Raw genomic sequence first — 16,327 nt, 5'->3', positions numbered from 1 at the left:
AGTAAAAAAAAAATATTCAGAGCAGAGATTCAGGGTGGTGATACTCAGATGAGCTGGAAAGAGATTCGAACCACGGAGGGCATCACGAGGTTCTTGAGGAATCAAAAATGTCCAATCTCGGATGTTTGCACAGTTTCTGAAAAACTGCTCGAGGATGACGAGCCAGTGGCCCTTCCAGACAAAGAGAGGTTTATTTTTGAGCTAGTCTGCGATCGGCTGGGGCAGGCCAAGAATCGAGAATACAGGAGCAGCAGGGAATTTTGGGGCTTATTCCAGAAAGTCTGGCTAGCATTCGATGCAACGGAATCTTTGAAATCAACAAGAATCAAGTGCATTAATAGGATTAGATTCAATGATCTGGTGGTGTCCATGTTGAGCGATGTGGAATTTGAGAACGACGTCCCCTTTCTCGTTATATTTGTCGATTGTGTGAATCTAGTGATGAATGAGCATCGACTGGCGTTTTCTTCGGAGACGAACGTCGAAATGGTTGCAAGACTATTGGACCTTGCACTTAAGACGAAGCAAGACTCGTGTATCAAGTTAGCTTACCGAATTTTCAAAATGGCCAACACAACCACTCTTCACTACAGCAAGAAAAACGTTGCTCATTTTTGCGCCGAGTGTCTCCCCAGCCTGTTGTGTCTGATGAGTTCCAATGAAGCTCAGCTCCTGGAAAGTATGTTGAGAGAGGTGCTACTGCGAAGAGACGCAATTGCAGACCTTAAGGAAAACGTCGGGTTCTTCTGCAATTCAGCATACGTCAAGAAAATAGAAGGGTCGTTGGTGGCAGACCTTTTTCAAAGGATAGCAAGGAGACTTGCAATCAGCGATATGGAACAAGTTTATATGGAGATTGTTTCGAAGTTTCCGGACGTGAAAGTGGACTTGCTACGGAGAGTTGTGGCAATGAACAAGGTTCTGTCAACCAAGTTTCTCACGGATTTGGTTGAATCTAGTGAGCTGAATCTGGAAATCTTGCAACTTGCAATCAACAAAAATGTGGATGTCGGTCTTCACTACGCGAGCAGGATTTTTGAGCTGGCCAGCACTGGATTTGAAGAACAAAAATTCAGTATACTTGCTACTCTGCTAGATGTTTACGCGAAAGCTCGTGAGATCGACGAGTTTTTCGATCTCTGGCTCAAAAACTGCAACCAGGAGTCTGTTTTAATCTCCGACGACTTTGTGACACGGGTTGCTCAGGTAATAGTTGACCTATCACAGAAACAAATCACTGCCTTGGTCAGCAAATATGTCGAGACTTTCAAAGATAGCGAGTGGAACTCGGTTCTTCTTTCTGCAATTGCAAAATGTCTTCTTTCGAGTGTGACCGGATCGACTCACACGGCCGTCACCAAAACACTGCAACAGACCGTGCAAGAAGCCAAACCGCTGTTTCTCCGAGTTCTTGATCACAAGCAAGGTGGTTCTCATTATTGGAAGCTTGCCACAATGATCCTCATGATATACGCCGTCGAGCCTGACTTACCACCTGGCGAGACCGATGAGTACTACTTTGCGTATCTTCGTCTTTGCGAGCGCGACCTATCACACTGCAACGAAACCCAATTGAACCAATTTATCAACCACTATAAGACCTCTGGCCTTGACTTCAAGCGTGTGATTTTCAAACGGTGGTTTGTTCTCATGAATGCGATGCTCAATAAGCAGCAGCTCAGAACTCTTGTTGAAGAATATTTGAGAGTCGAAACAGAGCCGGTACAGGTGCTTTCAAACGGCGTCTTGCACGAACAGATCAATCTCGTGAGAGAAATAATCAACTACATCGTCCATCATTTCAGTGAAGATCCCGAAAAGATGGCACAGTACACAGAACAGATTCCAGTATACTGTTACTCGCGCGCTCAGCGAGAACACGCTTTAGATGCGTTGGTTTCTGTGCCGTCTGAAGCCGCCTTGGCTTCCATATTAATGCTTTTGAGTCAACCTACGATGAGATCCAAGCTCGAATCCAATATCGACGTTCTGATTTCATTTGTGGACTCGTCCGAAGACCCTAGACGGATGGAAATTGCGGAAAAGATATTCGATTCGCATCTTCGTCAAGGGTCTGCATTTGTGTGCGACGCTGAAAAAGAACTTGAGAGCAAGAGCCTCAAAACAACGTTGTGCCTGCTGCGGGCAGAGCGCAAGCTGGGAAAACTAAACGCTCAGCTGTTTGACGCTACAGTCAAGAGGTGTATCGAGAGCCTTTCTACAGGAAAGCGTTATTTGGATTTCTTGGTGGAATTGAAAAGCTGGAACAACGAGGCAGATCCATCCATCAAACCGGTCATCAAGCAGCTGGGCGCCAACTGTGACGAGAATACCTCAGCAAAGCTCTTCTCGCTGGTATGCCACCTCAAGAATACCTACAGCCCAAGCTACGTGCTTGCCCTGTACTTGAATTTGAGAGATTCGCCTGAAGTGATCAATTCACTAAAAACGTACTTACAAGAGCTTGGTTCCGAGCAAATTCCTGCTCTGTGGGTGCGGGTTTTGGAGAGCGACGCAGATTCCAGCAAACTGTGCTCTTTGATAGGTCTATTTCTACAGGTTCAGACATCTGAAAATCAGTATGTCCAGAAACTGACGATTGCTTCACTTTCCAAGCTTCTGGATTTGCAGCTGTCCACAAAAGACATGATTTATGTGACAGACATCCTCAAACAAACGTTGAGCTCTTCACATTGGATGCTGACACAGTACACTGTAGAGCTGATCATCACTTTTATCAACCGAGTCACGATACAACTCCTGGATTTCGAGGGATCTCTGGGTGAGATACAAAGTCTCTTTGCTCAAAACTGTCAGCTACTTTCGAATATTCTGCTTTTCCAACGGTTCAGATTCTCAAACAGACAGCACTTGATAACGCTGTCCTTCATCCCGTTAATGGAGTGTTTATTCAAACTCAAAATGGATGCTTCTGCTGGACTGGCATACCAACGTCTGGTTGGGAACCTGTGTGAGATTTCAGCCTCTTCGGTGACAAATGCAGAAACCGACTCGTCTCTAACGAGTGCCGTCTCGTACATGAAATACCAGCTGCGAAAGTTCTCGTCTCTGTTGATCATGCACTACGTCAAGTTCTACCTCATTTATCGACTAGATCCTGCTACCAAAGAAGCACTAGAGAGCAGCATGTTTGTGATCTTCGATCTTTTGACGATCAACGAACTGAACTACATCAATGTGAGTCTTGACTCTCAAGCGAGAGTGGTCTACAAAACTCTTTATGACGATTACAAGAAGTTTGGTAAATGGAGAGAAGAGTGACCTTGTCCTGGTAATAGGGGTGTAAAATAAAATAAAATAAAATATTTAATTCTTCCAATATGGTGGAAATCACAGAACTAGACCAGAAAACCGACCAGCTCATTAGCGAATGGGAGAAAAGACGGTATGTGCCCAAAGAAGGGGAGCCGGACTTGCCACCACAGCTTGCAGAGCTTGCCAACAAGCCCACCGAAGAAGTTATGGCCGACCTAAACAGACTGCCTTTGTTCATGACAGAACTCGATGAGTCTGACGGTGCGGGTGGTGAAAACTTACACGTTGAGGCCCTAAAGGCTCTTGCGTACGAAGGAGAGCCCGACGAGATTGCTACGAATTTTAAGAACCAGGGCAACGACTGTTACAAGGCCAAGCAGTACAAGAATGCCGTGGAATATTACACAAAGGGACTCGAAGTCGGTTGCAACATGGAGGAGATCAACGCAGCACTGTACCTCAACAGAGCAGCCTGCAATTTAGAGCTGAAGAACTACCGCAGATGTATCAACGATGCCAAAGAGTGTCTCAAGATCCAGCCTAAGAACGTCAAAGCTCTGTTTCGTGCTGCCAAAGCTTTTCTTGCTATCGAGAAGTACGACGAGGCCGAGCAAATTCTCCAATACGCCTCCTCTCTGGACAACACCTCCCCTGCTTTCAAGTCGCTAAACAAGCAGCTTGAAGACAGACGAAGACTGCTCCGCGAGTTGGAGGAGAAGAAACGTCGGGAGGAGGAGGCGGAAGAGCGCAAGAAAAACAATCTCAAACAAGCCATCGTCCTGCGAAGTTACCTGAGCGTTTTGAGTGCGGAGCCCGCAGAGCTTCCCGCAGGAACGCAGATCCATCTGGAGGACCCGGAGGACATAGAGACACAGCTGATTATTCCAACAATGGTTCTATATCCGACTACAGACGAGTTTGACTTTGTCAACGAGGTGAGCGAGCTTTCTACGCCTGGAGAGCTGATAGAGTTGGTAATGGACCGTCCTGACTCCTACTTTGAGGATCCGAAGCATAAAAATTTCAGACAGATGGAAGCATATATGGAGACAGAAAGCGGCGGTCTGATCAAGGCCGGGAAGAAGGTGACGTTCAATGCGATCCTCTCTGCGGCAACTCCGCGTGTGCCGTTGTTCGACAACGTGATGCGGATCTACTTTGTGCCGAGAGCGGACTCCAAAGCGTGGATCTCAAAATGGAGCAAGGAGGCAGCTCTGAAAAAAAGACGATAAATATTAGAAAAATTTCAGTAAAACAATTTTTTTATATACATAAAATAAATGGCCTCTGTTAAAAGACAGCGTCCAGCCGACGGACTCGCAGTCACGCAGAAAGTGTTTGTGCGGTCCCGCAATGGTGGTGCCCTGAAGATTGTTCGCGAGCACTATTTGAGAGACGACATTCCGTGCTCCAGCGTCTGTTGCGACGATTGCGAGGAATACTACAGGCCTTCTCCTGATGGCCAGCCCAGCGAGCCTATCTTGAGCGGCGAGCCCCTGGAGATCACCAAGAACGGCATTGGAAGACACTACTTGATTCTGGACACCAACGTGGTTCTGAATGCTATAGATCTGCTCGAAAGCGACAAGGTGTTCTACGACGTGGTTATTCCGCAAACAGTGCTGGAAGAAGTGCGAAACCGCAGCTATCCGATATACATGCGTCTGCGCGCGCTGTGCAAGAACGACGACAAGCGTTTTGTGGTGTTTCACAACGAATTCAAGACCGACTCGTTTGTTTCGCGCGAGAAAGGCGAGTCTGCGCAGGACTACAACGATAGACTGATCAGAAAATGCGCATTGTTCTACAGCCAGCACCTGGCAAAACATAAACTCTCGGTCGTGTTGCTGACTAGCGACAAGAATAATATCGAAAAGGCCGTCAACGAGGGAATCAGAACCATGTCGTTGCACAGTTACGTTTCTCTGCTACCGAACTACAGCGAGCTCGAGGACATGCTGCCGTCCAACGAGACGTTTTCGCGCCAGCTCACAGAGATCAGCTACCAGGAGTACTACTCGCCTGCGCGTCTGATGGGCGGAATCAAGAGCGGAACCCTGTTCCAGGGCACAATCAACATTTCGTCGTACAATTTCTTGGAAGGCTCGATTTCCGTGCCGTCGATGCCGAAACCGCTGCTGGTTTTGGGCAGAGAGAACCTGAACCGGAGCTTCAACGGCGACACCGTCGTGGTGGAGCTGTTGCCGAAAAACAAGTGGAAAAAACCGTCGACGGAGATTGTCGACGAGGAGACCATCAACAGCAACGGAGTCGGCGACGAGGACGAGGACGAAGTGGTCATTTCGGACCAGGAGCGGCGACTGCTTGCCGAGCACGCGGTGGCTGCGCAGGGCGAGGACCAGAAGGTGATTCCGACCGCGCGAGTCGTGGGCATTGTGAAACGCAGCTGGCGACTGTATGTTGGGCAGCTGGCCCCGAATTCTGCCTCCAAGGACCAGGTGGGCGGCAACGCGGCGAAGTCGTGTTTTGTCATATTGATGGACCGGTCGCTACCGAAGGTGCGCATCCGCACCAGACGGGCCCGCGAGCTGCTGGGAAAGCGGATCGTCGTGGCCGTCGACTCGTGGAGCCCGACGTCCAAGTATCCGGACGGCCATTTTGTGCGTGTTCTGGGCGACGTCGAGGACAAGGACGCGGAGCAGGAGGCTCTTCTTTTGGAGCACGACGTGGAGTACAGGCCGTTCTCGAAGAACGTTTTGGACTGTCTTCCTAAGGAGGGCCACGACTGGAAAGTGCCGGAGAAACTCGACAACGGCGACCCGCAGCTGGCGCAAAGACGCGATCTCAGAGAGAAGCTCGTGTGCTCGATCGACCCGCCGGGCTGTGTGGACATCGACGACGCGTTGCACGCCCAGCGTCTGCCCAACGGGAACTACGAGGTGGGCGTGCACATTGCGGACGTGACGCATTTCGTGAAGCCTGGAACGGCGCTCGACCAGGAGGGAGCCTCCCGAGCCACGTCGGTGTACCTGGTGGACAAGAGAATCGACATGTTGCCGATGCTGCTCGGCACGGATCTGTGTTCGCTGAAGCCGTATGTGGACAGGTTTGCGTTCACTGTTCTCTGGGAAATGGACGAGGACGCCAACATTGTGCGCGTGGACTACTTCAAGTCGATCATTCGGTCGAAGGAGGCGTTTGCGTACGAGCAGGCGCAGTTGCGGATGGACGACCCGGCCCAGCAGGACGAGCTGACCCAAGGTATGCGGATTCTGTTGCAACTGTCGAAAAAGCTCAAGCAGAAGAGACTCGACGCTGGCGCATTGAACCTCGCGTCGCCAGAGGTGAAGGTGCACATGGACAGCGAGACGTCCGACCCGGGCGAGGTGGAGGTGAAAAAACTCGTGGAGGCCAACTCGCTCGTGGAAGAATTCATGCTTCTGGCCAACATCTCCGTGGCCAAGAAAATCTACGACGAGTTCCCGCAGGTGGCCATGCTCAGACGGCACGCGGCGCCGCCGGCCACGAATTTCGAGGCCTTGAACGACATGTTGCGCGTGCGCAAAGGAATGCATATTTCTTTGGAGAGCTCGAAAGCACTGGCAGACTCGCTCGACAGGTGCGAGGACCCGCAGGACCCGTATTTCAACACTCTGCTGAGAATTATGGCTACGCGGTGCATGATGGCCGCCGAGTACTTCTCTGCCGGCAACTACGGCTACGAGGATTTCCGTCATTACGGTCTTGCTACCGAGATCTACACCCACTTCACCTCTCCAATCAGACGGTACTGCGACGTCGTGGTGCACAGACAGCTTGCGGCCGCTATTGGCTACGAGCCATTGCACCCGCTGCACAGAGACAAGGCCAAGATGGACCTGGTGGTGAAGAATATCAACAAGAGACACAGAAACGCGCAGTTTGCTGGACGGGCCAGTATCGAGTACTACGTGGGCCAGGTGATGAAGAACACGCAGAGCGTGCACGAGGGATACGTGATCAAGGTGTTTTCGAACGGCATTGTTGTTTTGGTGCCGAAGTTCGGCGTCGAGAGTCTGATCAAGCTAGAAAGTCTTGGAGACATCAGGACGAGCCATTTTGACGAGGACCTGTACAAGCTGACTTTCACAGACAAAAACGGCAGCGAGCGCCAGGTGAGCGTGTTCGACCGCGTCCAGGTTTCTGTCACGTCGCAGCTGGACGAGATGACCGGCAAGAGAAAAGCGCAGCTGCTGCTGGCATAAGTAGAAATAATTATTTTTCACGTTTTTTGATTTAATTTTTTCACCTTCTCCGATGTCAAACTTTGGGTTACAGGTTAGACAGACGGTGCCGGCGATCGACCCGGTCGTCACCGACTACGCTATTGGCTATCTGGGCCATCTTTTCCAGGCGACAGAGGACTCTGTTCTTGCGCAGCAATTGGACATCCCCAAGGAAACACAGTTTCTGAGCCAGCTCCTGGTCAGTGCTGGCGGAGAGTCGGACAAGGTGGACGGTCTCGCGGCGAAAGTGCAGGAGGCGCTCAAGAAACAGCTGGCAGACAACATGGCCAAACTGGCGGTCACGGGAGACACGTCGAAACGGCTGCTGGACGTGGATCTGATCCATAACCAGCAGCGTGATCTGGACAGTTCTTTGGCTCTTTTGAACTCGACCTCTGATATTGCACATACCGGCAGAAATATGGAGACGCGTGTGGACAAGAAGAAGCTGCAGAAGGCCGAGGCAAAGATCGCCAAGAAGGTGGCCAAGCGCGCCAACAAGTTTGTCCAGTACGAAGCGTCCAAGCTGCTCAACGAGCAGACCAAGGACGACTACGACTCGTTCTTCCTCAAGGTGAATCCTATTGATTTCGGCGCTGGGGCGGGCAAATCCAAGGACATCAAGGTCGAGAACTTCGATCTGTACGTGGGAGCAGGAAAACGGATTCTTTCCGACGCCTCGCTCACTCTGGCGTACGGCCGTCGCTATGGTCTGGTCGGACAGAACGGTATCGGTAAATCGACGTTGCTGCGTGCTCTTTCGCGCAGAGAGCTGAACATCCCCAAACACATCACCATCTTGCACGTGGAGCAGGAGCTGCGCGGAGACGAGACCACGGCGCTGCAGTCTGTGCTGGACGCCGACGTTTGGCGGAAACAGCTTTTGCACGAGCAGGCCAAGATAGACGAGCGGATCTCAGAGATCGACAGGCTCAAGGCCGAGTTCGAGCCGGAGTCGCTCGAGGCGAAAAAGCTCGACAACGAGCAGAACGACCTGGCCGAGCGGCTCGAGGAGGTGCACGAGAAGCTGAGCGAGATGGAGAGCGACCGTGCCGAGGGCCGTGCCGCGTCGATTTTGTACGGCCTGGGATTCAGCGAGGAGGCACAGCAGCAGCCAACCAACACGTTCTCCGGAGGATGGCGGATGCGGTTGTCGTTGGCTAGAGCGCTTTTCTGCAAGCCGGACCTGCTGCTTCTGGACGAGCCCACCAACATGCTGGACGTGCCTTCGAGCACGTACCTGGCCCATTATCTGCAAACGTACCCTGCGACTGTGCTGGTTGTTTCTCACGACCGTGCGTTCCTGAACGAGGTGGCCACCGATATAATTCACCAGCACTCTGAGAGACTGGATTACTACCGAGGCGCGAACTTCGACTCGTTCTACAACACCAGGGAGGAGCGGCTCAAGAACCTGAAGCGCGAGTACGAGAACCAGATGCAGTACAGACAGCATCTGCAGGCGTTCATCGACAAGTTCCGGTACAACGCTGCGAAGTCGTCCGAGGCGCAGTCGCGAATCAAAAAGCTCGAGAAGCTGCCTGTGCTGGAGCCGCCGCAAGAGGAGAAGCAGATCACGTTCAAGTTCCCGGAGCCAGACAAGATCCAGCCGCCGATTCTGCAGCTGAGCGGTGTCTCGTTCGGCTACGACCCCGAAAAACTGCTCCTGTCGGATGTCGACCTGGACGTGCAACTGGACTCGAGAATCGCGCTTGTTGGAGCCAACGGGTGCGGTAAAACGACGCTGCTGAAGATCCTCATGGGCGACAACACGCCGCTCCAAGGGTCTGTGACCAGAAACTCGCGGCTGCGGATCGGCTACTTTGCGCAGCACCACGTCGACCAGATGGACCTGAACCTGAGCGCTGTTAGCTGGCTGAGCACCAAGTTCCCTGGCAAGACCGACGAGGAGTACAGAAGACATCTGGGGTCGTTTGGAATCACGGGCTCGCTGTCTTTGCAGAAAATGGAGTCGCTGTCCGGAGGACAGAAGTCCAGAGTGGCCTTTGCCTCGCTGTGTCTCAACACGCCCCATATTCTGATTCTGGACGAGCCTTCGAACCATCTCGACACGTCTGGACTGGACGCGCTGAGCGACGCGCTGAAGAACTTCAAGGGCGGAGTGCTGATGGTGTCGCACGACGTCGCGATGATCAACAGCGTGTGCAACGAGATTTGGGTCAGCGAGGACGGAACGGTCAAGCGGTTCGACGGCGACATCTATGCGTACAAGAAGTACATTCTGGCGAAGGCCGACGCTTCGGGAGTGGTCAAGAGACACTGACCGGCCTGTTATTGCTGGATGTCGCGGCTTTTCAGCGTGAGATTGAGGAAATTGCTCAGTCTTTGCTTGGCTCTAAACAGCGAAATGGTAAAGAGGGCGAGAACGAGGACGATCGAGGTCGTCTGGAAGTAGACAACAAACTCGACCGTTCCGCGGTCGTCCACCAACGTGTGTTTTCCGCTCACGGCGCGGCTGATGACGTATTTTTCATTTGCCATGTTGAAGTAGACACAGATGGCCATCGATATTAGACAATGCACAATAACGACGATCCACCAGTAGAAAAAGTACCTGAACGACGTGGCAAACTGCTGGAACATGCTGTGTGCGTCGATGTGAAGCAGGACGATGACGGCGGTGAGCAAAAGCGACGCCAAAAACATGGACAGCGTCGTCACGGCTGTGAGCAGTGTGGTTGTTCTGCGGAAGTACCCAAACGTGATTGCGCCAAGGACGAAGTTCAGAAAGCTCGAGAAGTTCGAAATCAGCGCAGTGCGCAGCAGAATGTTGCCGGGATGATATTTCTGTACCGCTATCGAGTTTTGAATGTTGACATGCAATTTGAACAACTGCGAATTGAACAGCCGGTATACAGGGTCGTCTCGCAACTTGACTTTGGTCGTGCTTGAGATATCCAGCTTGAGGCAGTTTGCGGTGATTTGCTTTTCGCAAATGGTGGTGTCTGTGTCGTACAGAACCTCTGTCCTGCATTTTTCCATCCCGCTGGCGTCCAGCAGTCCGTTGGCCGACATCGACACGAATATTTGTGACGTGTCGTCGTCTGCTGCTATGAGAAAACATCCAACGCTGAAATCTGGCGTAAGTTGCCATCCATGAGGAAGTAAGCATTCTGAGCGGAACGTAATAATGGTCTTCTCAACTATCTCTGTACCCGTATTGACATTAAATACCAAGTCTCCTATATGGCTTTGGTCCACGGCGACGCCGTTGACTAGCAGTTGCGCTTCTCCAAAAGCCACGAACCTGGCGCTCTTGGCCTTTTCAAGCTCCAACTCCTGGATTAGAAGCTCACAGCGTGTTTCCTTGCACTCATGCTGCTGTTCCCGCCAGCTGCAAATGGCCTTTTCCAGCGTTCTGAGGTTGTTGTATGTGTCTGGCTCGTGTTCCATATTCTGTAAATTAATAGGGAGCAACTACGCAACCAAAATTGACCAAGTAAAAAGGGAGAAGTAATAAACAGGATTTTTGGGCAGAAAAAAAAGAGCACGCACCCAAGCCGGGAGTCGAACCCGGAATCTTTTGATTAGAAGTCAAACGCGTTAACCATTACGCTACTCGGGCGTTGTCTGCTCAAAAAGGGGGTCGGGACATTTTGGCGCAAACTAGCAATGCCGTTTTTCCCCAGCCAACCAATCACGAGCAATTAATTGTAATTACAATAAGGCCGGCCTATAATTTCCACGGTATTTTTTTTCCTCTACGCACGCTCGCCGGGACGCACCGCAGTGGATTTTACAAGAAAAACAATTTAAAAGTTTTCAACAGTAAGCACAAGTCGCCAATGTTGTCGAGATCTTTTGTTAGAGGCCTTAGAGCTAACATGGGATTGGCCTCCCAGGCTAGAGCTCTGTCTTCCACCACTGCCGCTCTCAAATCTACCTACGATTCCCCAGACTTCTCCCACTACCTCAACAAATCCAAAGGAACCAATGACAAATCTAGAGTTTACACCTACTTCATGGTGGGCTCGTACGGACTGCTCTCTGCTGCTGCCGCCAAGTCGACCGTCGAGGCGTTCTTGACCACCATGTCGGCATCTGCCGATGTGCTGGCCATGGCCAAGGTCGAGGTCAAGCTGAACGCCATTCCGGAGGGAAAGAACGTCGTTGTCAAATGGCAGGGTAAGCCTGTCTTCATCAGACACAGAACCCAGGCAGAGATCGCCGAGGCCAACGAGGTGGACATCTCCTCTCTGAGAGACCCGCAGAAGGACTCGGACAGAGTGAAGAACCCAGAGTGGCTGATCATGCTCGGTATCTGCACCCACTTGGGTTGCGTTCCTATTGGAGAGTCCGGCGACTTTGGCGGATGGTTCTGTCCATGCCACGGTTCCCACTACGACATCTCGGGCAGAATCAGAAAGGGCCCTGCTCCATTGAACCTTGAAATTCCAGAATACGAATTCTCCGACGAGTCCACTTTGGTTGTTGGCTGATTAGAGGGACACGATTGTATAAAGTCACAAACAGCGCAGAAAATTAGCATCCAGTTGGATCTCTAGTAATAGAATATTCTCCTCCATATCAAACTAATTTTTTCTCACTTATGTCTTTCTAGTCTTTTGGTAATGGATCGTCTGTCGTCTTCCGCAGGGTCGTCGTCCTGGCGAAGCTCTTTTGAGGTGTCGGCCAGGACCCAGAAACCGGTCAAGCGGTTTAAGGAGTTCCATACTGTCGATTGGGTCCAGGAAGCGCTCGTCGAAAACAAAAAGTACTACGAAGCCATCCGTCCCAGAACACGCGGCCAGAACTCTTCCACGGACAGGTGGAACACCATCAGGACGAAGTTTGTCACCTCGGTCCAGAATTGGCTCGCTCTCACGCTCATGGGCGTGTGCATCGGCCTGATCGCAGCAGCCATCAACATCATCACAGAATGGCTTGGAAATTTTAAAACGGGATATTGCCAGTCAAATCTCTATCTCAACAAGGAATCCTGCTGCTGGAGCGAGGAAGGAAGGTGTTCCAAGTGGCAATCGTGGTCCGGCAACTCGTTTCTCCAGTACCTCATATTCATTATAATTTCTGTCGCGTTCGGCAGTATCGCAGCTCTTCTCTGCAAAGCTTTCGCGCCTACAGCAGCTGGATCGGGCATCTCAGAGGTCAAATGCATTGTCTCTGGATTTGTAATGGACGGGTTTCTTGGATGGCCGACGCTCATCATCAAGTCGATCGCTCTTCCGCTCGTGATTGCGTCTGGCCTGAGCGTGGGTAAGGAAGGCCCCAGTGTTCACTATGCTGCGTGCGTGGGCAACGTGATACCAAAGCTGTTCAAACGGTTTAGCCGATCGTACGTCTCGCTGTCGCAGTTTCTGACGGCCGGCTCGGCTGCTGGCGTTGCCGTGGCTTTTGCGTCACCTATTGGAGGCGTGCTATTTTCCATCGAGGAAATCAGCTCCAACTTTAAATTGTCCACGCTCTGGAAGAGCTACTACTGTGCATTAATTGCTACCGGAACGCTGTCGGCGATGAACCCGTTCCGGACGGGCCAGATCGTGCTGTTCGAGGTGAAATATGACTCAGACTGGAAATATTTTGAGATCCCGGTATTTGTCGTCCTGGGAATATTTGGAGGTGTCTACGGAATTCTCGTTGCAAAATTCAATATCAAATGGGTGGCCTTTAGACAGAAGTACCTCTCCAACTATGCTATAAGAGAGGTTATGATCCTGTGTTTGCTGACATCGGCCATTGGCTATTTCAACGAGTTTCTGCGACTGGAAATGACCGAAGGAATGCAAATTCTGTTCCACGAGTGCGGCGGAGAGTTTGACCACTCTCTGTGCAAAATCGACCAGCATTGGGGCTCAAAGCTGAGGTTTTTCGTCAGCCTGCTCTATGCCACCGTTTTGCGCGTGGTGCTGGTGGTGGTGTCGTACGGGTGCAAGGTTCCGTGCGGTATATTTGTCCCGTCCATGGCTGCCGGTGCCACTTTTGGCCGAGCAATAGGCCTGCTCATGGAAACGTTCAGTCCGTGTGTAGATGCAGACTCCGGCAAGTGCATCATCTCTGGCACGTACGCGTTTCTTGGCGCGGCAGCCGCGCTCAGCGGGATCACACACCTGACTCTCGCAGTGGTTGTCATAATGTTCGAGCTCACCGGCGCAATCAAGTACATTGTGCCCACAATGATTGTTGTTGGGGTGACCAAGATCATCAATGACCGCTGGGGTACCGGCTTTGGAGGCATTGCAGACCAGATGATCAAATTCAACGGCATCCCATTTCTGGACCCAAAGGAAGAGCACGATTTCGGCCCGCATAGCATATCGGACTGTATGACTGACCAGGTTGTTGTGCTTCCGGTTTCTGGATACACGTACCGCGACGTTGAGCACGTTCTCGCCGAAACGAGTTTCCAGAGCTACCCGGTCGTTGCTGAAAATGGGTCTGTGGTGACAGGCATCATCAAACGGTCGCAGCTGCTGGCAGGGCTCAACTATCATAAACAGCTACGCCATCTGGAGATACCGCTGGACACACCGGTGAGTTTCTCGGCGACAATTCTCCAAGACCAGCAGGACGTCCTCTCGTTCGAGCGGTTTGTTGATACCCAGTACTACCGGGTCAACATCAACAGCTCCTTCAACACGCTGGTGAATATTTTTATGAAACTGGGCCCAAAGCTCGTTATCGTCGAGGACGGTGGCAAGATGGCGGGCATCATATGTCGCAAGGACCTGATCAAGTTCGAGCTCCACCTTCACCGGCTGGAACACGGCGATCCCTTCGTCTCGGCCACGGACGAGAAGGTGTTTGCATTGATGGTGAACTTGGCATCGAAAGTGCGCCATAATCTGCTTGCATTGGTCGGCCGCAAGCCGCAGCCGTACGTCACGCTGGATCTGGATGAGTAAAAATAACAATAGACGTTGGTTTATAGATGTGTTGTGTTCCCACAAAAGGGGATTCGGGATATAAATCTCCCATGCGCTAAAAAAGAACCCTGGATTCTGTTACTTTCGCTTGCAGAAGAAGACATGTCTATGGACGGGTGCGATCTGGACCAGTCGAGCGGGTCCAAGTCCAAGAACCTGGTCCTGTGTTTCGACGGCACGGCGAATAATTTCAGCACACGCGTCGAAACCAACATCCTGAAACTGTACAAAATGCTAGAAAAGGGGTCTCACCAGCAGATGTGCTACTACCAGCGTAAGTGTGTTCTGTGGCAGTTCTGACTTTTAGCGGGGATCGGCAACGATATCCGGACAGGGTTCGGGGAGTTGCACGACGCCGGGTGGTTCTGCTCCTCCGTCGAGAACGTCAAGTCCGACCTCGACGAACTGGTAGCCTTCACCGTCGATTATCACGTGATAGAGGCATACACGTACCTGATGCGGTACTACGTCGACGGCGACCGGGTCTATTTATTTGGGTTCAGTCGCGGGTCGTTCATTGCCAGGATACTTGCCGGGATGATCGAGCGCATTGGGCTGCTGAATCAGGGATTGGAGGTCATGGTGAGCACTGCCTGGGAAATCTACAAAAAATGGGAGCAGCACGGCCAGCCGATCGGCAGAGAATGGACTAGTTCCAGTGCCAGTGTCTTTAAAAAGACTTTCTGTCGGGAGAAGGTGATCATCAAGTTCATGGGGCTGTGGGATTCCGTCAACTCGTGCGGGATCTTTCGAGACAGGCTGTTTCCGTTCACCTCCATTTCGCACCACGTCGAACATATAAGACACGCGGTGAGTATAGACGAGCGAAGAGCAAAGTTCAAGCAGAACCTGTTTATTCCGCATTCCTACTTACCGTCCTTGTTCAATCTCCAATGCATTGACCAGGACGACCGGGATTCCAGCGTCTACTCAGATTCGGCCGGCGAGCTTGAACAGTTATTGCACCTCGAGCCGGACTACGTTAATAGGACGCACGCCTATGCCAATCGGCCGGTTCCCACGTCCAACGACCTGGTAGAACTGTGGTTCCCTGGCGACCACAGCGACGTGGGTGGCGGATGGGCCAACGACATTGACGGTCATTCGATATCAAATCTGCCGTTCCGGTGGATCTTATCGTCTGCAATCGAGATGGGCGTGTTGTTTAAGGAACATGCTGTATATGAGTTTGCAACCAAATTCACTAGCTTGGATAGTTTACTGGCGTGCAACCATGATTGTCTCCAGTTGATCAGACACAACTCGAAGCTTCATGATGAGCCAGCAGACATCACAGCACATACTTCAGTTGTTTCAGACAGAAACTCGCTCGACTCTAACATAGCTGCCGGGCATGGCGAGGATCTTTTCCACCAACCAGAAAAAAATGTATTGCAAGTCCCCTCGCACCAGGTGTCTAGATTTGACGGCCGGGGAACGGATACCATCCAAAAGTGTCTCTTCTGGTGGACGGTGGAGGTCCTGCCCGTTGGGTATTTCATTGAGAACAAAAATGGGAGGTGGAGGAGAATATACTACCCGAATTTGGGACGTACAAGGAACCTTCCTCGAAATGCCAGACTTCACTGGACCGCTCTATGGCGGACCAGGCTGGTCAGAGACTACAAGCCTAAGAATCTCCCGGAAATTTACAGACCGTTGTTCGATCAGGTCAGGGCGGAGAACGAGGGCAGAAGTGTTAGCGAAGACGAAGATCTGTGCGACTGTCAGGTTGTCACTAACGAGAACTTGATCGACCACACGACAGGAGAGATCAAGCAAGACTGTCTGGTTTGTGAGCACAATAAAAAGACACGGATAGATATACGCTGGGACGAGGTCCCGGACGATCTTTCGAAGTGGCTCGAGAGAGACTCCAACCTATAGATTGCTTTGTAGCACCTAGATTTATTGATTCCCTAT

At 51.5% G+C, this 16,327-nt stretch overlaps 8 protein-coding genes across 8 annotated transcripts; 7 read left to right on the top strand and 1 right to left on the bottom strand.

Moving 5' to 3' along the window:
• Positions 1-48: 48 nt before the first annotated feature.
• KL928_003459 (uncharacterized protein) lies at positions 49-3,282 on the top strand (the record flags this gene model as incomplete). Its single annotated transcript, XM_043204048.1, has 1 exon — positions 49-3,282. One exon carries the CDS (start codon positions 49-51, stop codon positions 3,280-3,282), a length of 3,234 nt encoding a protein of 1,077 aa, XP_043058901.1.
• A 59-nt stretch (positions 3,283-3,341) lies between these two features.
• Positions 3,342-4,508, top strand: KL928_003458 (uncharacterized protein; the record flags this gene model as incomplete). Its single annotated transcript, XM_043204047.1, has 1 exon — positions 3,342-4,508. One exon carries the CDS (start codon positions 3,342-3,344, stop codon positions 4,506-4,508), a length of 1,167 nt encoding a protein of 388 aa, XP_043058900.1.
• Positions 4,509-4,556: 48 nt separating this feature from the next.
• KL928_003457 (uncharacterized protein) lies at positions 4,557-7,481 on the top strand (the record flags this gene model as incomplete). The annotated part of the gene is made up of 1 exon (XM_043204046.1): positions 4,557-7,481. The coding sequence occupies one exon, from the start codon at positions 4,557-4,559 to the stop codon at positions 7,479-7,481; it is 2,925 nt and encodes a 974-aa protein (XP_043058899.1).
• A 52-nt stretch (positions 7,482-7,533) lies between these two features.
• KL928_003456 (uncharacterized protein) lies at positions 7,534-9,786 on the top strand (the record flags this gene model as incomplete). The annotated part of the gene is made up of 1 exon (XM_043204045.1): positions 7,534-9,786. One exon carries the CDS (start codon positions 7,534-7,536, stop codon positions 9,784-9,786), a length of 2,253 nt encoding a protein of 750 aa, XP_043058898.1.
• An 8-nt stretch (positions 9,787-9,794) lies between these two features.
• KL928_003455 (uncharacterized protein) lies at positions 9,795-10,916 on the bottom strand (the record flags this gene model as incomplete). Its single annotated transcript, XM_043204044.1, has 1 exon — positions 9,795-10,916. One exon carries the CDS (start codon positions 10,914-10,916, stop codon positions 9,795-9,797), a length of 1,122 nt encoding a protein of 373 aa, XP_043058897.1.
• Positions 10,917-11,308: 392 nt separating this feature from the next.
• Positions 11,309-11,962, top strand: KL928_003454 (uncharacterized protein; the record flags this gene model as incomplete). The annotated part of the gene is made up of 1 exon (XM_043204043.1): positions 11,309-11,962. The coding sequence occupies one exon, from the start codon at positions 11,309-11,311 to the stop codon at positions 11,960-11,962; it is 654 nt and encodes a 217-aa protein (XP_043058896.1).
• A 132-nt stretch (positions 11,963-12,094) lies between these two features.
• On the top strand, positions 12,095-14,383 carry KL928_003453 (uncharacterized protein; the record flags this gene model as incomplete). Its single annotated transcript, XM_043204042.1, has 1 exon — positions 12,095-14,383. The coding sequence occupies one exon, from the start codon at positions 12,095-12,097 to the stop codon at positions 14,381-14,383; it is 2,289 nt and encodes a 762-aa protein (XP_043058895.1).
• Positions 14,384-14,512: 129 nt separating this feature from the next.
• On the top strand, positions 14,513-16,291 carry KL928_003452 (uncharacterized protein; the record flags this gene model as incomplete). Its single annotated transcript, XM_043204041.1, has 2 exons — positions 14,513-14,563; positions 14,750-16,291. 2 exons carry the CDS (start codon positions 14,513-14,515, stop codon positions 16,289-16,291), a joined length of 1,593 nt encoding a protein of 530 aa, XP_043058894.1.
• Between the last annotated feature and the right edge of the window lie 36 nt (positions 16,292-16,327).

The sequence above is a fragment of the Ogataea angusta genome, assembly GCF_019207475.1.
Source record: "Ogataea angusta isolate 61-244 chromosome Unknown 61-244_NODE_7_length_650817_cov_90.064852, whole genome shotgun sequence".
Classification (NCBI taxonomy): Eukaryota; Fungi; Ascomycota; class Pichiomycetes; order Pichiales; family Pichiaceae; genus Ogataea; species Ogataea angusta.
This window is presented reverse-complemented; position numbering and strand designations above follow the sequence as displayed.